General features: G+C 34.7%; 4 protein-coding genes and 1 long non-coding RNA gene across 21 annotated transcripts; all 5 read right to left on the bottom strand.

Annotated features, from left to right (window-relative positions):
• Positions 1-2103: 2103 nt before the first annotated feature.
• On the bottom strand, positions 2104-4910 carry LOC108214301 (receptor-like protein 47). The gene is made up of 2 exons (XM_017386234.2): positions 3538-4910; positions 2104-3439 (listed from the first exon to the last, which is right to left on the bottom strand). Exons 1-2 carry the CDS (start codon positions 4889-4891, stop codon positions 2283-2285), a joined length of 2511 nt encoding a protein of 836 aa, XP_017241723.2. The 5' UTR covers positions 4892-4910; the 3' UTR covers positions 2104-2282.
• A 2184-nt stretch (positions 4911-7094) lies between these two features.
• On the bottom strand, positions 7095-7550 carry LOC108212961 (receptor-like protein 9DC3). The gene has a single exon (XM_017384674.1). It carries the CDS (start codon positions 7548-7550, stop codon positions 7095-7097), a length of 456 nt encoding a protein of 151 aa, XP_017240163.1.
• Positions 7551-9880: 2330 nt separating this feature from the next.
• LOC108213982 (uncharacterized) lies at positions 9881-15681 on the bottom strand. Of its 17 annotated transcripts, none has more exons than XR_010290252.1 (13): positions 15402-15677; positions 15265-15319; positions 15126-15190; positions 14718-14791; positions 14317-14503; positions 12989-13167; positions 12829-12904; positions 12369-12591; positions 12112-12256; positions 11589-11725; positions 11311-11385; positions 10956-10992; positions 9881-10850 (listed from the first exon to the last, which is right to left on the bottom strand). XR_010290252.1 is itself a non-coding variant. In XM_064090253.1 (12 exons), the coding sequence occupies exons 9-12, from the start codon at positions 12249-12251 to the stop codon at positions 10765-10767; spliced, it is 345 nt and encodes a 114-aa protein (XP_063946323.1). In that variant the 5' UTR covers positions 12252-12256; positions 12369-12591; positions 12829-12904; positions 12989-13167; positions 14317-14503; positions 14718-14791; positions 15126-15190; positions 15265-15319; positions 15402-15677; the 3' UTR covers positions 9881-10764. The 17 variants fall into 17 exon arrangements, 2 of the variants coding, with proteins under 2 accessions (XP_063946323.1, XP_063946324.1); XR_010290248.1 differs by having other exon boundaries at positions 9881-10787; XR_010290239.1 differs by lacking the exon at positions 11311-11385 and having other exon boundaries at positions 9881-10398; positions 10689-10850; positions 12167-12256.
• Positions 15682-17110: 1429 nt separating this feature from the next.
• Positions 17111-18863, bottom strand: LOC135151735 (uncharacterized). The gene is made up of 3 exons (XM_064090900.1): positions 18751-18863; positions 18131-18647; positions 17111-18013 (listed from the first exon to the last, which is right to left on the bottom strand). The coding sequence occupies exons 2-3, from the start codon at positions 18572-18574 to the stop codon at positions 17234-17236; spliced, it is 1224 nt and encodes a 407-aa protein (XP_063946970.1). The 5' UTR covers positions 18575-18647; positions 18751-18863; the 3' UTR covers positions 17111-17233.
• Positions 18864-19272: 409 nt separating this feature from the next.
• Positions 19273-21257, bottom strand: LOC135151606 (uncharacterized). The gene is made up of 4 exons (XR_010290238.1): positions 20953-21257; positions 20819-20860; positions 20202-20285; positions 19273-19556 (listed from the first exon to the last, which is right to left on the bottom strand). It is a non-coding gene; the product is annotated as an uncharacterized LOC135151606 (long non-coding RNA).
• Between the last annotated feature and the right edge of the window lie 246 nt (positions 21258-21503).

Raw genomic sequence — 21503 nt, 5'->3', positions numbered from 1 at the left:
ATCAGCGTATTTGTGAAAACAAGCTACAAAGAACTCAAGTAATTTCGATAGAAAATTTATGTTGAAATTAGCTAATTTCAATGGAATTCTGTCGAAAATATCTGTTCCCGCTCACAGCTGAGAGGCGAAAAATTTGTCTTTTAAAATTGTCGGGAAATATATTCGACAGATAATCTTGGCCGTAGATATTAAACATAATTTTGGCAGATCAATTTCGACAGAGACTTTTTTTCAATGATTTCAATCGAAAAAAGTAATTTCAACATTTTACTTTTGACAATTACTAATTTCAATAAGCGATTAACTTGCCTATGTTCTTTATAATGATCAACTCCAGCTGCAGTACTTCAATGTATCTCACAAACCACAAAATATAAACCCCAAAGAAAATCCGCATATCAATCCACATCCGTATCCCATAAGGATCACTCCCCAGTTGAGTTCATTATCATTAGCATCAGCATCACCATTTCTCCGTCAAAGGAAGTCGGCACATTAGGATAAGATGGTTTTCTGAGAGGTTCAAGACCGCAAGAAATGTTAAACTAGTTAATTGATAAGATGGTTCCATATTCCCCAGCACTGATGGGATATTAGGTGATCCTAATTATTCTGTGCCTTTCACGCTTAATGGAAAATATGCTTGGTAAAAGTACTCGAAACAGTTAAGCAGAGAAGGTAGGGTGAGATATATTTCGTAAGGTAGTGATTTTTGATACTTAGGCTTGGAAGTACTCTGTCAAACAGTTACATGATAAATCAAAAAATTTGATGGATTTTGCAGCTGAAAGTATTGCAAGGAGTTTAGCTGTTGTCAATAGTATGAGGTTTGCATCATTTCATGTTTTTTCGGTAATATATAGGAGTATATTATATGGAAGTGAGATTAACTACCTGCAAAATGATTTCGGCACTGTTTGTCATTACTCTCGAAAACAACAACAGTTTTTTACCGAAAAATTGTTCTATAAATCTACAAACAGTTTTTCCTCTCCCATATTATTACGGAAAACTGTTTTTTTTAGTTTTTGTGGGAAGCTGTCATATCTGATTTATACGACATTTTTTTTATCAGCATTTTTTCGTATAACACTCTTTTTATCAGCATTTTTTCGTACAACATAACAATTTTTAACAGCAGTCCTAAAAAAACCTTTTGTATTTCATGTATAATCTTTTAAAATATAATATAGATTTCACTTGCATTGATTTCTTGGACTACTACAATAGTCAACCACAACCAATAATAGATATTCTTGTTTAAATTTTAATAATTGTTATGGATATACAAAATCTAATAGATATTCTCAACCACAAAATCCATTGCATATATATACACACACATATATAACTCAATGCAACTATTCACAATGATAATTAATATCATTATGAAAATTATTACTTGGATGATCCTGCTAGAGTTTATCATAATCGGATGTGCCGGTCATGACGAGATTGCAAAGACTCTATCACCATGCTTTATAGCTTGTATGAAAATGTGTACGTACAATGGAGGAGTTGATCCTTATTGTTTCACTATATGTATGAGCAACTGTAAAGGCACCATATATAGCTGCATCAGATGATGCGCATGTGTGGCCTTCGTCTTGTGCTCAATCAACGTGTTCCAAACTTATCGATTCTGAAGAGTAAGTTAAATCTATTGAAATTATGTTTATTTCCGCTTACTTTTGTCTTATAATATGCTGTATGCTAGTGGAATACTAATGTAATGCTAATGATCCTATAGTATTTTTTATGAACTTGGAAAACTAATTGGACTTTGGTTTTTCTGTCACGTGGATTATTGCATAGTCTTTATCTAATATATATGTTACTCTCGAGCAACTGCTACATCTTTGAAAGGTTGTTGAGGCAGCAGGCCTCCGAAGAAGACTTGGAAGAATAAGTTCTCAAAGACTTATAGAGACAAAAGCCATGCCTCTTAGTTTTCATATTACACGCAAATTAGGTATGAACAGTGTGGAAGTGTGCTGTTAAATTGTTAGGTAAGAGACCAAAGCAATTTAATGGATTTTGGTACAGCAGGAGCGGATTTGATGCATACTTTTTGTTTTTTCATTCATTTAATTTGCTTTAACATTGATCAAGATAGCAAGGTTAATATTAATACCCCTGAAGCAAGAGAAATCATTATGAGTCCCGACCAAACGGATTATTACATAATACCAAATACTTATGCAGCAAGTACACTACTGGTTCAGAAATGTGCACAAGGACAACAAACTTTCAAGTTGGTCTTGATCGGCCAGTACCATTCTTCATGCATATCTTTTCATCAACTTCTGTTGCAGTACTTCGAGATATCTCATAAACCACCAAGGCTTTCCTAGTTTGAGAACAATGTATGCAGATGACAATCCACATATCAGTCCACATCCATATCCCATCAAGATTGCTTCCCATGTCAATTCATCACCCGCATCATCTTCATCAACATTTCCGACTTCTTGTGGAGGTGATGCTGTGTTTGCACATGTCTTCGTCAATGGTGATCCACATAATGCGGAGTTTCCTATATAAGAATCATTGTTGAATGTGCTGAATTGTCCTTTCTGAGGAATCTCTCCACTAAGATGGTTTCCCGAGAGGTTTAAGACTTCTAGAAATGTCAGTGCAGTTATCTGAGGTGGAATAGCCCCTGTCAGTTGATTTGAGGACAAATCTAAAGATTGGAGTCCTTTCATATTTCGCAGTAATGATGGGATAGGTCCTGTCAGACTATTATGAGATAAGTTGAGCAATGCAAGCCATTTAAGCTCTCCAATAACGTCAGGAATTTCTCCTTGAAACTTGTTGCAGGACAGATCAATGGCTGTGTAAATATGAAGGATATTTTTCACTTCATACTCTGTTCCCTTCACAGTTAATGAGACAGATGCTTCATAATGGAAAGAAAAAACTTTTGTGGAATTCTGATAACGATACAAATTATCAGTTGATTTCATATTCTTAAAGTATTGAATTGGCAAATGGCCTGTGAATTGATTGTTGGACAGATCCACAATCCGCAACTTGGGGAAGGGATCTTCTATGCTCCTTCCACTTATTGTGCCATAGAGTTTATTTGATCGCAAGACAAGGACTTCTAGCTCTCCAAGTACATAAAGCCATGACGGAAATGTACCACCTATTTTATTATTGCCAATATCAAGAATTCTCAAGTGCTTACAGTTCGCCAAAGATGGGTGCAACAGTCCTTCAAACTCATTATTATCCATGTTTAGATATGTCAGCTGACAACTCCTGGAGAAAGTAGTTGGTATTGTTCCTCGAAACTGATTATTAGCAAGATTAATGTAAAGCAATCCATCAGCAAGATTCCCGAAACAGTTTGGAAGTGCACCACTTAATTCATTATTTGACAAATCAAGAACCGAAAGGGACATGACATTGCAAATTGTTGTTGGAAGCTCACCTGTCAAGATTGTTGAAACTTCAGTAAAACTGCAATAATCAGATTACTAGCTTAGTTACATATGACAAAAGGAAAAGATCTATAGAGAAAAAATATACCTGTAAAATGGTTCCCACTAAAATCGATGTATTCCAAAGTAGGATGATGGTTATATTTCCACAAGTCACTCTGAATATTTCCACTAAGACTATTATTACTTACATCAAGAAATATAAGATTTGTGAGATTATAAACGATCTTTGAAAGCGGTCCAGTCAATTGATTAGAACCGAGACTAAGAAGTACTAGTAGCTTCAGGTTTCCAATGTCAGATGGAATATAGCCACTGAGATTACTGGAATGTAAATCTAAGTACCTGAGGTTAGTCAAGAGTCCCAGTCCGATAGGAATATTACTTCCTTCAAATAAATTTCTATTGTCTCCGAGTTCTAGACCTGTTAACTTAGAGAGCCTAAATATATGTGGGGGAAGCGGCCCCTCAAAAAAATTAAATTGAAGATTGAGGGTTTCAAGTTCAGAAAGCAAACCTATATCATTGGAAATAGAACCTGAAAAATTATTACTCCAAAGAACAAGTTGTTTTAATTTTGAAAGCTTAAATATATTTGGTGGAAGCGGTCCTTCAAAGGAATTGTTGCTTAAAAATAGGTTTTCAAGACCACAAAGCAACCTTATGTCATTTGGAATTGAACCTGAGAATTTGTTACCTGACAGGTGAAGATGTTTTAATTTGGAAAGCTTGAATATATCTGGCGGAAATGGCCCCTCAAAAAAATTGCCAAGAAGACTGAGGACTTCAAGATTATGCAGATTGGCAAATATTGATTCACGTACTAGATCACCAGTAAACTCATTAAAATTAAGGCTAAGGTGAGTCAGGCTATGAGAATTGGATATAAAATTTGGGAATTTCGACGCAAGAGGATTGTAACTGAGGTTGAGGATGCGCAAGAAAGGCATGGGAGAGAAATGGGACCAATTTGGAGCTTGCAATGCATTCTGTGACAGGTTCAAGATGAGCAAGCTCTGAAGATGGCTAACCTGGAACGGAATGGGACCATCCAGATAATTATAGCTCAAATCAAGATACCGAAGCTGGGTTAAATTCTCAATGGCTGGTGGTATGGGACCCGAGAAGAAGTTGTATGTGAGGGTGAGATTGCTGAGATTTGGAAATGAAGTGAAACCAAACTCGGACAGCATTCCATTAAGTTGTTTCTCAAAAAGGTTAATCTTAGAGACTGAACCTGCAGAGTTACAAGTAATGCCAGTCCAGTTACAAAGATTATCGAGATGAGTGAGTGACCAAGAATCAAGAAAAGAAGAAGGGGCTAGGCTATTCTTCCACTTCACAAGAGCTTCTCCTTCTCGTGTTGTCGCAAGAATGGACTCAGGTGATGAGAGAAAGAAAACAAAGAGAAGAAGGTGAGAAGGCTTTAGGAAGGGTGCCATATTTTTCCTCAACTGGGTTATGAATGCAATACCATACTGCACACTTCTATTTATATGCTGCATGCTTGCCGTGTTGTTGGAATTATAGCTTAAATATTGAACCCATAAATAATAATTTGATAAAGATATTGTGTTATCTACTGTGGAAAATTATATATTGAAAACAACTAGATATTTTATATTTTTAAAATTTTATTTTATGTGAATAGTTTTTAGAGATGATTGTTTATAGGGGATTGATTTTGAATAGGTTATATGCAATTGGATTTATTACCGACACTGGGCTGTTAGTAGACCATATCCATAGGACCCTTGACATTGTATGGACTAATCTGAGCTGATGGGTCCTCAGAAGACTTGGAAAGAGTCCATCCAAGACTTGGGAGAGAAGATGACCTATCCCAGTTATCATTGCGCAATTGCGCAAATTATTAACACAATTGTCCATACAACTTTAATCTTCAAAACTAATACACGTATAAAAATATAACATCTTAGGGTTTTAGATAGACTGGTTCTCGGGCAATGCATAAAATAATCGGTATCGAATGAAACTACTGCATACACTAGGAAGAACTGAAAGACTACCAGCAATATAATTTTGAATTACACACTTATAATAATTTTAGTTTCGGACTATGCTGAACATCAAGTTCTTAATTGGAGGCATACGCGAGAAATGTCATTTGAAGTACCACGAACACTAAAAAAGTGTATAATGGAAATTTTTAGAATTATAATTATTTTTGGTTACAATATTTTTTCCGCATCACAATAACAACTACATAGAAAATATTCGTTCATACCGATATCATATTACTAGTATTCATATATTCTGTTCCTGATTTTGCACTGCATATTGCCTGTACAACTTAACCACAAAACAATGGTTCATTTTACCTTATATATTATTTTGCAGATAGCTTCATATCATAAAATTTTTAATGGACTAATTTGAACCGATATGTCCTCAGAAGATTTGGAAAGAGTCCGTCCAAGACTTGGGAGCAATCCTCATCAACATTACGCAAATTATCAACACAAATGTTACGCAACTTTAATATACAAATAAATACACATACGGAAATACTTACTTGCCACTGTTTTGCATCGCAAAGTTATATGAGAGCTGCATAATGCAGTCCAGAGCATAAAATACTCTAGGAAGGACTGAAAGACTACCAGCAATATATTTTGTCCTCGTCAGAAGACTTGGAATGAGTCCTCAAAGACTTGGAGAGACCCAGACCTATCCCTTTCGATTTTGTTTAATCAAAATTCATCTAGCAGAAGTATGCTTTGTAAAGTATAATTATCTACACAATTGTTCATACAACTTCTCCATAAATATTATAATATTAGGTAGGCAAATTTGTATATATGAATCAATATGTGTTTTCATAAAATTTGAGATAATCCATATTCAAAAACTCACAATAACTTACAATTAATTCTAAGTGAGTGAAAATAACTTCGTGGATCCTTTTCTAGAACTATAATGTATCTTTCCGTTGCAAATATTTATGATCATTAATTCTAAGTGAGTGAAAATAACTTCGTGCATCGTTACCTAAATGGTTTCTAGAATTATAATTTATCTTTCAGTTGCAAATATTTTGCGATATTATCATTTTCTCTCATGATAAGACACCACCACAACAAACTAACTTTTTCGACGGATTACTTACATATGGATGAGCAAGCTGAAAACATTAGAGATCAGTTTCCTTCATATATATAATATTTTAGTATTAAAATTCTGGCGCTAAAAAATAAAATAAAATGATTTTCTCTCGCGAGGTAGACTGTCGTATGTTTTCTGTCGCAAGTTTAGATATCCAAAATTAACTACTGTTAAAACTGTAAATTAAAATAAAGTCCACCAACATAGTTTGGTCGTAAACCTTTAGAATATTAGATTTCCGTCGTAAAATGGCAGTTTTGTTGTAGTGATATTTGGAGAAAACTGATATTTTGTTTTTCTGCATTACTAGTGGTTCTGCATGTTTTGCATGGCTAATAATCTTTGTACTGAAGTGAACCGTACGTGTATATATAGGTGTAAGTTGAGAGTGCCTTTAAAATGTCTTTTACTTTATAAGGCTAAAGGTGAACTGAGAATTCTTTGAAAATACATGTTCAGACATCTTGGAGAATAATGATGAAAGTATTAAACGAGATTGCATCCTAAGACAACATCTCCTCAAGTCTTTCGTCTGCTATGCTTTGTGCATGTTTTCATCAATTTCAGTTGTAGTATTTTAATGTATTTCACAAACCACCAAGGCTTTCCTATCTTGAAAACAATGTACCCCAAAGACAATCCGCATATCAATCCACATCCATATCCCATCAGGATGGCTTCCCAATTAAGTTCATCATCAGCATCGTCATCTTCATCAGTATCACCATTTCCGACTTCTTGAGTTGGTGACACTGCATGCATGCATTTTTCCGTCAAAGGAAGTCCACACAAGGCCGGGTTCCCCAAGTATGACTCATTTCCAAAAGTGCTGAATTGCCCTTTTTGCGGGATTTCCCCAGTAAGATTATTTCCCGAGAGGTTCAACACCTTTAGAAATGTCAATTTAGTTAATTGGTGTGGAATAGCCCCTGTCAATTGATTTGAAGACAAATCTAGAGATAGGAGTGCTTCCATATTTCCGAGGAGTGATGGGATATGTCCGGTGAGACTATTATGAGATAGATTGAGCAATGCAAGCCATTTAAGCTCTCATGTAACCTTTGGAACTTCTCCTTGAAATTTGTTGCAAGACAGATCAATGGTTGTGTAAATATGAAGAACTAGTATTTATGCCCGCCTTGCTGGGCATTTTAAATTGCAGAAGATTAATAAATTTATTTTTGCTGATCTTGTGCTTGAAAAAATTCTGTTTTGAACACGCACCAATTCTATATGAATCCTAATGATTTGTGAATATGGCGAGGAGACCAAATGCAAAGCTAGCATTCCATATTAGCGAGTTCCCATACGTTATCACAGAACAGTACATTAAATAAGATAAATAACGTGATGGAATTATAGAAATAGCATTTTCAGGTTCTGGGAGTAGTAGAGGCCTTTCATCGAGTCCTTGTACTTGAGTAGCTCAGTGGTTGTTACGCCAATTTGCCAACCTGTATTCATGCATATTTATTTTGGCTAAAATTCATCTTTCAATTGTGTTTTATTGAAGTACAAATTTTAATGTGTTCCTCAGATCTTTCACTACCTGATAATGATTATTGGATGTTCGTCAGCGTCATGGAGTATTTGTGAGTATTTGTATATACAATAATATTTTAAAATAATATTTTAAAATAATAGATAGAATTTAGTCCTTTTTTTGTCAATAAGATTTAAAATATTGATTATATTTTGAAAATTAATATGACGTTATTATATCCATTACTTATACTTACAAACTTTTATATGCAAGAAAACAACAATTGAGTTATAAAAAAAATATTAAATATAACTTGTGATTTTGTAGTTATAAAAATAAAAGTTCAGTGTAAAATAAAAATCAAATTCAACAAAAACCGTTGTATAACTTGAGTATTTATAAAAGTTAATTCGTAATTAAAATTCATTTACGTTCGAAAATTACATAATATTTTTAAAGATATGAAAGTCATATTTTATCAAGTACTTCTCGGCGTCGCCGCTCGGCGACGCCTCGCACTTTAGTCGAATATTTTATATTTTATAATTTAAATAATTATATAGCTAAACATTTTCAATATATGAAAAGTCATATTTTATCAAGTACTCCTCGGCGACACCTCGCACTTTAGTCGAATATTTTATATTTTAATATTTTATAATCAAAATAATTATATAATACATTTGTAATATATGAAAAGTCATATTTTATCAAGTGCTCCCCGGCGATGTCTCGCACTTTAGTCGAATATTTTATATTCTAATATTTTATAATCAAAATAATTATATAGCCAAACATTTGTAATATATGAAAAGTCATATTTTATCAAGTACTCCTCGGCTCGCCGAGCGGCAACGCCTCGCACTTTAGTCGAATATTTTATATTTTAATATCTTATAATCAAAATAATTATATAGCTAAACTTTGTAATATATGAAAGATCATATTCTATCAAGTGCTCCTCGTCGTCGCCGACCGGTGACGCCTCACACTTTAGTAGAATATTTTATATTTTAATATTTTATAATCAAAATAATTATATAGCTAAACATTTGTAATATATGAAAAGTCATATTTTATCAAGTCCTCCTCGGTGTCGTCGAGCGGCGACGCCTCACACTTTAGTCGAATATTTTATATTTTAATATCTTATAATCAAAATAATTATATAGCTAAACTTTGTAATATATGAAAAGTCATATTCTATCAAGTGCCCCTCGACGTCGCCGAGCGGTGACGCCTCGCACTTTAGTCAAATATTTTAAATTTTAATATTTTATAATTAATTTGGATAATTTAATTGTAAATGTATATTATTAATTACTGATAACTCGTTAAATTTTTTTATTATAAATTTTGTTTTGAACTATAAAAAACTATTCTCAAATTAGAAATCATTATATTTGTATAATTTTATTAAACCGTTACATAAAATAATTAATCATTAATAAGTTATTCAAAAATTATTTTTATGAACACTAATATTAAAGTACTTTCGGCTAAAAGTGATTATAATCTTAAAGCTACATACATTTCAACCAAAAATTTGAGTATAATTTTATTAAAAAAGATAAATTTGTCAATTAAACTTTATATATTTTTAAATGATTTCATGAATAATTTAAGAGGTCATTTGTTAACCAGTGAATGACACTGTATTAACTGAAAGAAGAACCATTCATCATTCAGATAAAGTGAATATTTCAAATAGTGCAAAAATAAAATTGGTCTAATATAATAATTGCTTTAATAATGGATGATAATTAGTAACACTTTTATTTCCGGGCTCAATTCCTCTGTCTAATAACCAACCAAAAGTCAAGATGGACATCTATTTTTGGATAATTATAATAAAAAAACAAAGATAACAATACAATTCAAATTCAAGTAAACAAAAGAATGGAACCCGGGGTATTACATGTTAGAGCAAAAGCAAATTTCACAAATTTCACAACTTTGAGTGAATTTCACAGCTGCAAACCTACTTTTGAAAGTGCTATTGCTATTAGCCCTGTCATTGGCAATATTAGACTATGAGACGCTATATTATCATCCTGTCACTCATACAATTTATAATCCATGTATTTGCTAACATGCATTTCCCAAATACCAACGACTGCCATATTTCCTCATCTCTTAGCGGAGGAGACATCTCTGACCTTGGTTCCCTTGTACTCTTCAGCCTCAACATTTTTAACAAATGGGTCATCTCTTTGATTTTTGCACTGGCTTCATTTTTGGGTGCAAGTGCAACTACACCCATTTTGAGGTTGTCTCCAAAGTAGATGATGAGACCTTGGGAGATTGGATGTTATGTACACTGCGAGCATACTCCATATCCTGCTGAGTTGAACCGTCGATCAGTCAAGTAAAGTATTACTTTGTAATCTAGGCTTTGACAGATTTCGTGTGTCAGTGCAAGCTCCCTCCATTGATCCCAATTTCTCCACCAAATTTTGGTTTTTCAACATCATAAGCAGTGATCAGTGTAAAAGCAGTAGATCAGTGTAAATATTAATCATTTAACCATTATTTGCAACCACTGTGTTCAAGACATTTAAAGTAAATGTAGCTGTATAAGGTTACAGTTATCAAGCACATTATCATCTGACATAAACGACATGCCATACCAGGCACAAATCAAGCAGTGCAGGAGGGCATATAGATATGGAAGACCTGAGAAGTCTTCTGTACACTCGTTCCTCATCATAATACCCCTAAAAGTGGGTCTGCAATTGTACAAAGAAAAGGTGTGACTATGCGAAGCAAAACCGGTACATATCTGATTATCACTGCAAAAGTACAGTAAACTCAGTTCTTGATTTCTTCTATTTTTCTTTAAAAGTACAGTTGTAGGAGATCTAGCCAAACACTGAAATTTATGGAGCAAAACTTACATCGGCGATATAAAGAGCCTAAAAGCAAAGATGTTACCTGCAAGAGGCAGATGTAATGTAAGAATTTACATTGTCCAAAAACAGAGAGAAGCAACTTACAAAACTACTTTGAGATAATCTTTCTTCTCGAGGTCAGATCATCTCGAGAAAGCCAGATTAAACTTGTGTCGGCCTCAATTTCTCATAACCAAATTATTAACAACATACTCTAGTTACAAACTATCTTCAATATTATTATTGTAAACACCATCTCCTTAATTGTACAATTAAACGAAACAAACAACAAATCAACCCAACTACACAAACACATAATTAAATTAAACGAATCATGTTAAGTAACCAACTCATCTCGAACCTCGTAAGCCTCGTAAAGATGTTAAGAGTGTGAGGCCTGAGATCATATATCATTCTAGCAATGTTCAAAAATCACCTATAAAAAGAACCCAAATTCACAAATATCATAATTGTCCATATCCAAATTTTAACTAAGCAACATCAAGAAATTTCAAACTTTCCGAGTGGGATTTAATCAAATTTACTATAATTTAAAATAGCAAAATCTTGTGAAACACATAATTGTGTAGCAATCAAACTGCTATCTCTGCCGCCACAATCACTTGCCTAATAATGTACCTTTATTTCGTTCAAAGTATTCGAAACATTTCTGCAGGCTTTTTTTCCGTTGCTTGTGGACAACACAGAATCATGGAGTCCTACACCACTTGCCAATGATACTAAAATGCCAAAATTGAGTGAACCACTTAGTGTACCTAACAAAAGAAAATTAAAAAGATTTTAGTAAGTAGAACAACAGAAAAAAGGAGTTCAGCAAGTTCACACAACAATAGAGGAGCATGTAAAAATAGTAACAGAGGCTATTATGTCCTTGATAAGCCGGTTTGCAACTTTAAAACTCTTAGGATGATGAATTCTAATGTTACGCTCTGCCCAAATCTCATGAAAAGCAGTAGCTAGGTAAAGATAAGTAATGTCTCCTCTCACTCTATCCAAATCCACCTTAAGGAATATACCAATGCTAAACTACTGCCAGATAGCATTAAACAAACACAGGCTTGCAGCAAGAATAGTTATAGTTACTCCATTATTTTGTTCATTACATTACGAAGAAGCCTACATTATAATCATTGTTTTATACCTTCATCTTCTTATCATTTTACATTAGTTCATTCCTTGACATTATTTCTTCTTACTTGTTGGAGATCTCAAAGGCGAAACTCCTTCCCAAATCTTGGATAACTTGATCTGCCAAGTAAGGACATGTCGGGTCTGGAACATGGTCACTAAACATTACAACACGCATAATTTAGACACATAATTTAATTATAAAGTGGAGTCCTGCACCACTTTCCGTTGATACTGAAATGCAAAAATTAGGTGAGCTACTTAGTGTACCTGCTTATAGGCTACCAATGCTTTTCTAGTAACAGGGGATGAATGAAGATGAATGAAGGCTTCTTACTTTTGTAGAATCCTAGACATCACAAGATAATTGATTTTTGTTGCACTTGGATGGTACGGAGACTGAAATCATTAAGCTGTGCATTCCCCTTGCCATGCATGGATTGCTGGGCAGTTTGCTAATCATGTTTAAATACTATCATCACTTGTTGCACACCTGTGAAGGAACGAAACAAACCAAAATGAGACCAAAAAATACCAAATATTTTTTCAACCTTTCGATCAAAACAGGACCTAAGCAACCTCTCCATCAAAATGAAACCAAAACAGGACTCTCCATTTGATTCTTAATCCAACTCATCCGAAATTTATTTTCAATTAAACAAATTAGTCCTTTTTTCTTGTATATTTTTCGCAGAAAAAGATGCCTGCCTGCGAGGGAAAAGAATCTTACGGAGATATTTAAAGCTCCACGGCCAATGTTGCTAGATTTGGGTTGGGTGCCCCAATGTTGCTGGTCAAAATTTTATCTGCAACACGTATTGCATTCTTAATATTGAAGCAAGCTCTTGGATAAACTGTATCAGATTCGAAGTAATGTCACTTTTTTTTACCATAGAAAGCAGAGCAAAAGCCTAAAGTATGATAATCAGGTGCTTTGCATTGGTCCATATATATACTTGTGTCTGTTCCGAAACCAATCACAGTCTCAGTCCTGAAGACAGACCAAAGCAATGCAGACCTGAAGGAAAGTAGCAATAAACCTGCATTGAAACCCATCTTTCCAGACCTCCTACATTTTATCATTCCATATTAGTTCATTCATTAACCTCACAAACCATCTATCCAAAATTATTAGATCAAAAAATTTAAATGTAAACTTTTAATTAACACATTAAATGACCAATGCAAGAGACCTTAAAGATATTGGGCCTGTTTGGCCAAGAGAAGCAGAAGCTGCTTCTGGCTTCTGCTTCTCTTGACCTGTTTGTGTAAAGAAGTTGAAGCACTTTTAAGAAGCTGAGAATGCTAGCTTCTCTCTCACAGCTTCTGCTTCTTTTCCAAACACTTTATTAACTTATTTACTTCTCACTTCTACTCCACTTCTTTACTATAAGCAAAAAGTCACTTCTTTTAAGCTAACCCAAACGGCCCCATTATCTTTTAGATAATATTCACATGACAAACACCTATAATTCGAATTAAAATCCTTTTAATTAGGTACAGAGAAAATAACAGAGTATATATATTTATAAAAACTCATCGATTTTTTTTAATGAATAAAAACATGTTAAGGAAAGCCTAAAGAAGTATATAATTGCCCTTTAGTTCTCAGACTCAACTCCATTTTAATAAATTAATTAACACAGTTGATCAATGCTCAGTAACAACCACCTAGGTACACACAAATTGAAAACAAACAGAAAACTATAACGGCAGATCATGATTTATTTACACAAAGCATCAACACATTTCACTTTTCCAATATCATTCATGCCATAAGAACACTCATCTCCTATAATCATAGAAATCTTATCAGCGATTAGCATAGAGTCAAACATAAAAATGAAACATACTAATGATAAATAAAGAACAAAATTCAAACAAAACTTGTAGGAATTTAATCAAACACTTGGTAACACAGCAGTTAACAATCATCCAACAGTAGATATTCAATATTACATAAGCAAGCAAGCAACTTTGATTCAATATTACATATAAACATTATAATATAAATTTGAAATTCATAAGCAAGCAACTGTTATGTACAGTTGGGCTGGTTGTAGAAGGGGAAGTTCCCGGCGTCAGGAGCTATAATATAAAGAGATATACAGTAGTTATAGTTTGAGGATTCAAATTCAAAATTAAGCTTAAAAAGAAAACTTCCTATATAATATTGAAGCTTCCTAGTGGAATTAATCAAGAGATCAAGAAGAGATACCCAATATAGTTTTTAATCCTGTTTCGGCAATAGCGCGTAATACTCTGGCATCTCATCTCCTCTTTAAATTCTTTTCTTGAAAAAACTCCCCCACTTTCTCTGCTTTCTTTAAGATCATTTCTTTTGCAACTTCAGTAGTTTGTCGCCGCTCGTATGATATAATCATGTCATTTCTCAGCACCTCCCCCTGAACATAACAATAACTTTTTACGTCAATGTACCAAATATAAAATTGCAGCTTGTATACTATTTTACCTCAGACAGTCTTTATGTAATTTATTTTTCTTTTACTATTGTACAACTCACGCATCTATGACTACTCGGTGAAAACGTCAAAGTCGTTTCATTTAAGAAATAACCAAGTTCCAATATAAGAAAATGAGTTTCAGAGCAGAGCTTACCCTAAAGTTGATTCCCACGATCAGCTATAATTTGGACAGATTGAGGAGAACATCATAAATTAAAGCTCCGTACTCTACACCAACATTATAGTCAAGCGGTTTAGTTACACATGCAATTACACTAAAAGTCTAATATCAGGGAGGTGCATCTCTTCACATGCAATTGCGATTCTTTTTGCTCTAAAAAAAATTATTTGAAGCTGCTAGATATAAATTACAATTTGTTCGCAACATTTTGAAAATAAATTTATTAATTTTTTCACTCGGACATATCATCAAACACATCCTCAACACGATAAATTTATTAACTTCTTCTCTCAGACATATTATCAAACACATCCTCCACAAATTTCTAAATACAGAACAAATATAATATGAAAAATTTAATCATCAAGTTTTAAAGCTCACATGCTCAATACTGTTTCATCTCTTAATTGTGTAGCCCCTTTTCCTCCGCTTTTTGGACTGATAACCTACAAAGCAAGAGATGAAACAATTAGGCCACACATGGTAGAAAAATAGAGAAGTTAAATTTATGTAACCATACCACTAATCATGTCTTCGGAGGTAAATAGACGTCGTGAATTGCTTGTTCCATCTCCCTTAAAGTTACAATCGATTAATCGCATGATCATGAAAGAAGACATCATTTTATCATTTTATTAAATAAAACACAAATCAAACCTCAGTCATCAAAGCTCAGATTGGTGTATATTAGATCTGATATGTATATTTGCTGATTCGCCGATGGTGGTTTGGCTGGACGATGATATGGTGCGCAAATTTTTTGAATTTCAAAAAAAAGATATTTCTTGCGAAGCTTAGGACAGAAGCGTGTTGAAAATGTGGGCTGCAGTACAGACTTACACACGCGGGGGAGAAAAGGAGACTGGAGTATAACCTGGTTCATGGCTGCTCAGAGCTGCAATGGTGGAGGCTGGGCTCCCTTACAAAAGTAACCAGTTCGAACGTAAAGTTTTCAAAACTAACCAGCCTACGTTCAACTTTTCAAAACTAACCAGCCTAAATCAAAAAAAGTCGGGCGACCCAAGCTGAAGTTTTTCCCCGTTCAGGTCGCCCTCGTCAGGGGCGACCCATACTGTCACAAAATACAGTTAGGGTCGCCCTTGACAGGGGCGACCCATACTACTACATTTTTTGTAGCGGTTTCACTCATTCACTTGTCCTAGGTGGCTGACCGATACCCAAACTGAGGTACTGATTTTTTTTTTAAATTTTGATATAATTGTATTATAATACGCCGAATGTTCTAAAAATCCCCGATTTAACTGATTAATCCTCGATTAATCTCCTGCAAGGTCGGCCACCGATTCGATTTTTAAAATCCGATTAATCCTTATAACATATTTTCTAATAGAAGTATATGTGATAAATTATTAGAATTAAAATACTATATTACTTTAAATATGAATAATTATAGAGTTTATGAATATAGTAAATATATTAGTTACTAGATACCTAATATAATAATAACTAAATAATAAATAATATTTTAATATTAAAATAAATCCGATTTTCAGTCCGATTAATCTCCGATTTCCGATTAATCCCTGAATCGGTAGCTCAACCGATTAGGTCCGATTCCCGATTTCTGTAACACTGATTATACGCCATTTAATATTATTGTATTATATATTTAATATTTTATTTAAAATCAAATTTTAATTGTTTTGTGAAATTAATATAATTAATAAAATTAAATAATATATATATCTTAGCACTAAACTTTACAAATTATGTACTCGTTAATTTAATAATCAAATAATAATAAAACAATAATATTAAAACAATTTAATATTATTTTCCCCTGTGGGGAAAATAATTTAATAGAAAACAACTTAAAACAATTTAAATTTAAAGCGTAGAGTTTTATATTTTATAATATTTCTTTTATAAATGGGTAGTAGAAATGTATATTTATCATTCTATGCTAATATCTTCACAATATTAATATGAAATTAAGTTAGTTTTACTTTCTCCCATCTCAAATACTTCACTACATTTTATTTATGTCTCACTTTTTCCCACTTTGTACTTGTAAAAGCAGAGTACACAGATTCTTGAAGCTCTGACCCATCTCAAATTCTTTGAAGAAATCCCTTTGAGTTAGGTATTTTCTCCAAAAGATCACCCCCATTACTATATGTATTGTATCTTATATGTAATGTCTCAACTTTTGTTGTTCAAGTAATTCAAATTTTATATTATTTTTTTCAGTTATTTGATATATGTAAAGTTTAGTCAAAATAAAGTCAGTTTGACTGGTTTCGAGAAAAATCAACATGTGTATGTGTTTTAGTGTTCTGTCGTTTATTATGTTATGTTTGAATCATTATAAAACATTATGACATAAGAATGAAGAAAAGCACATGAACTGCATAATAACGTAACAACGAATCTACTAGACTAAGAGTACATAATCAGATCAAGAAATAAAAACGTACGAGTACATGGTCAGGTACATAACCATAAACAAACTACATACGAGGGAAATCCTACTTCTTCTTATGGCCGAAGATGTGGCTTCCAGTGTGACATCTTCGACCCTTTCCCTTCGCAGCTCTAGGTGGCTGCTGTCGATGCTCATCCTCAGGTTGCTCCTCGACCTCGGAGTGCCCTGCTACTGCTGTGCTGGGGGGCGCCCATGGACTACTCTGACCAGTGTACGAAGCAAAAGTGGACATCTGTATAGGAGTGGGAGTGGACCTCTCTGGTGGCGGTGCGAATGGAAACGCGGGTGCCCCGAAGATGTAGGACTGGCTAGCAAATGACGGCACCGGGACCTGTGGCGGAGGTGTGGTGTACTGATCCCTCAGGAAAGACATGTCAGGACGATAAGCATCTGCATCCTGGAACTGGTATGACTCCTGCGACTGACCCTCAGCAGACATGTCGTGGTCATCCTCTAATCTGACCGTAAAGCCACGTGGACCACCCTCGTAGTCATCCCCTGCATATGTAGATGGCCCGACCGTCGACGCGGGCCAGGACTCCCATCCATCCGCCCTAGAAGTACCCGCTACATCCCCAACCGGCGAAGAAGAAGTGCCAACCAGGTGTGACCAACCTCCCGTGTCTGAGCTACCACTGGCCACGTGAGTGTAGTACGTGCCTGGCTCCGGCTCAACTGGTGTAACTGGTGGCCGTCCTCTGTGTCTGCTAGGGTTGCTTGAACCCCTAAAACGTCCTAACAACCCCTGTACAATCCTCTGTGCCCGAGAAAGATCCAGGGTAGCAGGGTCAATGGCACTCTCCATATCTAGAAGCTGATCCTCCTGTTAACAGCCATGTGAAGACATAATCAGATGAAGAATAGTTATAACAGAACATATAGAAAATAAGCTAGCATAGTAATGGAAAGAAGTTAGAAGAACAGTTACAAGGGAGTTTACCAGTGCCTGTGTGGCACCCTGTGTGCCCTGGAAAGCCTCTGCAGTCCTCCAATAGACGGGGTTTACAATGTATCTACGTGTCACTGCAAGAAACCAAGGCATGTATGCCGCAGTGCAACCCTCGCCAAACATGAGTGGGGGAGATGTAAGAGCTCGCTCGAGGGACCTATCCCATAGACGAGTGTAAGACTCCCTGGCGCCCTCCCAGTTAATCCCCTCGTTGACAATGGTGTGCAGGTTACTATGATTCGCACGTGGAGAGGATGTGGGTATGTCCTGCACGAACCCGAACTGCCTCGTCACCCTATCAGTATAACACCACTCGACATAGGCCATGTACAACAAAGGCGTAGGAGCAGTCCAACGCAGGTACAAATCATACTCAGGCTGATGCTCGTCATCTAGATCTGCATACGGCCTCCACCGAAAATTTGCCTCAATCATGTTATCCAGCTCGTACCGGGTGATACGACGCTGACCGTGCGGCACCTCAGTACGGGTAAACGGCCCTGTCCACCTACAACAAAATGTTTATATTATACGTGTGAACTAGTACATGTGCACAAACTGGAGGATATACAAACTTATTGCGATTACGAGAAGAGTAGCATATTACAAACCTTAGCGCAAGTGGGTAGATAATCAGGGGTGTGGCCGTGTGTCGGGGAGCTAATGTAGGGAACCGCTCGTATATCCACACCTAGTGTGAAGGTACATACATATATGTGCACATCAAAATATCACTACGCCATATATGGCCTATGACAACATCAAAAAAATGATGCCATAACCCCAAAATATGTTGCCATAGCCCGAAAAAGGGCTATTGCAACATAAAATTTAAGTTGCATTTTTTCATGTTGCCCTAGGCTTCTATTGCAACATTTGGGTAACCTACTGCAACACGGCTTTTTATGTTACAATAGACGTGATATTGCAACATCTGACTACCCTATAGCAACAAATATATTATGTTACGTTAGACCTCCTGATTTCAAAAAAAGTGGGACCCACACGTGGGTCACACATGTGGGTCCTATGTTTGGACACCTGTTTTTCAGTTGCATGTTTGCAACATTTTTTGTTATAAATTGAAACATATATATATTAGCTACTACAACATATATGTGCTAATGCAAGACTAAATTAACAACTTTGCAATATTTCACTATATCCACTGAAACATTAAACTATTCTTTCATACAAATCAAAGTTTATAACAAATCCAACCAAACAAAACTACCTAACAAATCCAACCAAATCAAAGTATTAAACGAATCCAACCAAACATCCCACTACACTACACTATTATATATAAACATATTCTTGCATTTGCTCGCACTTCTCAAGTTCGGAAATTTCCAAATTCTGGAACAGTCAAGTCTTTGACTTTGTTAAGTTGATCCATTAACGGCTTAAGCTTCTCCTGCAACAATACAATGCAACTACTAAGCTGAGCTCCAGTAAAGAAGCATGCTTTATTTTAAACTCAAATTATGTGTACTTAGTTGGGCAGTGCACAGATAACACAATAAAGTTGCAGCAGATAATGAAATTAATACTAAACAGGGTAAGAACTTCGTCCATGATCAATATTTGTATAGTGGCTGAAACATGGGAAATATTAATTCTTACTAACTAAAGATATAAGACATGGCAGAGGATGACTTGTGCCAATTAGGTCATGCTACAAACTATATGAATTCAAAGACATATGCCAACTTATTATAAATGCCAAACCAGAAGTCCAAAACAATAGTTGTAGATAACTAGAGCATGCTATGTGAAATATTTATAATTCGTTTTCCTTTTATTGTCACTATGCCATTATGATTGAGGCATAACAGGTACAACGAATATAACCAATTAGCAATGAATAAATCTATAGTCCCCGGCCATCAGCAAGCTAGTTAGATACCTCATTGAACAAATATTGTATCCAATGTATACATTATAATGATAGAACACTTGAGCAACCAGCTAGTATGTACATTAAAACAACTCAATGTTAAAGAGGAAGAAATAGTAAGAGCCTCCCTTATAAGGATTATCAACTGAGCATTATTTTTACCTGGTTATATACCACCGGTAGTCACTAGCATCTTCCATAGAATTCTTTACTGCTCACTCACACCAAATACAAAACTGTGTTGTACTGTGACGAGCATAAAATATGTGAGAATCATAATGAAATGAGAAAGTCTTATTGTCACACTAAACTGAGTTGACTACATGTCTTGAACATTAAGCAGGCCAACAACAAAAGCACCATTTTCATGTAAAATATATCCATATATGCAAAGCACTGACATTGAGACAAATGCAAAAGAATCGGAATATTTGCTCTTTACTAAAGATTGCGCACGAAATCTGGTCTAGAAAAAGGATGCCCCAAGGTAGCTTAATAATATACAGAAAAGAAAAGACATACAAGATATTATACAAAACAGGGACCTCTTCCTCGTGATAGATCTTTTATAATTAAGAAGAATATTGTTGTTGAACACTTTTAAGCAACAAAAAAATTAACACAAAAACAGAGTATTGCAATTTCACAAAACAAATGAAAAAAAAAACAAAAAATCAAAGGAAATAAACTAGATAAAGATAATAAACCAAATAAACATAAAAACAAAGAACACTAAATGCAAATAAACTCATAACATGAAGCCCTAAATTCAAAAATACCTTATAATAAAGTCTTGGAGTGCAAACCCAAACTAAGAACACCTGAAATCAAAGAGAAAGAGATATCAGATGAAGTTTAAGAGATTATATGTAAGTAATTGAACCCTAATTGAAGTTTAATGAAGAACCAAAACCCTGATTGAAAAGCCAAAACCCTAATTGAAGAATTGGAACCTCGACCCACAAATCAACTGTGCTCCAACTATAAATGCAAATCCAAGTTAATTAAAAGTGATGGCGAGATTGAGTGAAAATGGTGGCCAGAGAGAGATTAGCTTCAGAGAGATTAACAAGAGAGAGAGAGTAGAGAAGGGAGAGAGAGTTGAGCGAGGGAGAGAGTGTAGTGAGTGTTGAGGGTATTCAAGGAGACTCGAGCGTGTATAGTGTATGTGTGAAAATTTCAAACTTGGCTGAAAATTTGGGCGGCTGTAAGCCTAATTTTTACCCGCTTTGAGCTCGATATTTGCCCAGTTCAATAAAGTCAAATAATGTACTGCACGTCTGCACCTATACTTTATTATTTTAACAAATAAAATTCATGTAATTATTTTAGGAACAAAATTCATTATATGTATTTATTACTACTTATAATTCGTATATCTATATTTTTATTTTTGAAACTTATATATCAGTTCTGATATCAAAACAAGGGGAATTTAATTATTTTTACTTTTCATTGCTTTTA

Source organism: Daucus carota, chromosome 3, assembly GCF_001625215.2.
Source record: "Daucus carota subsp. sativus chromosome 3, DH1 v3.0, whole genome shotgun sequence".
NCBI classification, from domain to species: domain Eukaryota; kingdom Viridiplantae; phylum Streptophyta; class Magnoliopsida; order Apiales; family Apiaceae; genus Daucus; species Daucus carota.
This window is presented reverse-complemented; position numbering and strand designations above follow the sequence as displayed.

Coding starts and splice junctions, on each gene's coding strand:
- LOC108214301 (XM_017386234.2), bottom strand. CDS start 4,891: ATGGCACCCTTCCTAAAGCCTTCTCACCTTCTTCTCTTTGTTTTCTTT. Junction 3,440..3,537: donor TAGTGGGAACCATTTTACAG/GTATATTTTTTC, acceptor CAATCTTGACAG/GTGAGCTTCCAACAACAATT.
- LOC108212961 (XM_017384674.1), bottom strand. CDS start 7,550: ATGGAAGCACTCCTATCTCTAGATTTGTCTTCAAATCAATTGACAGGG.
- LOC108213982 (XM_064090253.1), bottom strand. CDS start 12,251: ATGTTCCAGACCCGACATGTCCTTACTTGGCAGATCAAGTTATCCAAG. Junction 11,726..12,166: donor GCCTTTGAGATCTCCAACAA/GTAAGAAGAAAT, acceptor TTCTTTTGTTAG/GTACACTAAGTGGTTCACTC. Junction 10,851..10,955: donor AGGCTCTTTATATCGCCGAT/GTAAGTTTTGCT, acceptor GTACTTTTGCAG/TGATAATCAGATATGTACCG.
- LOC135151735 (XM_064090900.1), bottom strand. CDS start 18,574: ATGATTGAGGCAAATTTTCGGTGGAGGCCGTATGCAGATCTAGATGAC. Junction 18,014..18,130: donor AGGGTGCCACACAGGCACTG/GTAAACTCCCTT, acceptor GGCTGTTAACAG/GAGGATCAGCTTCTAGATAT.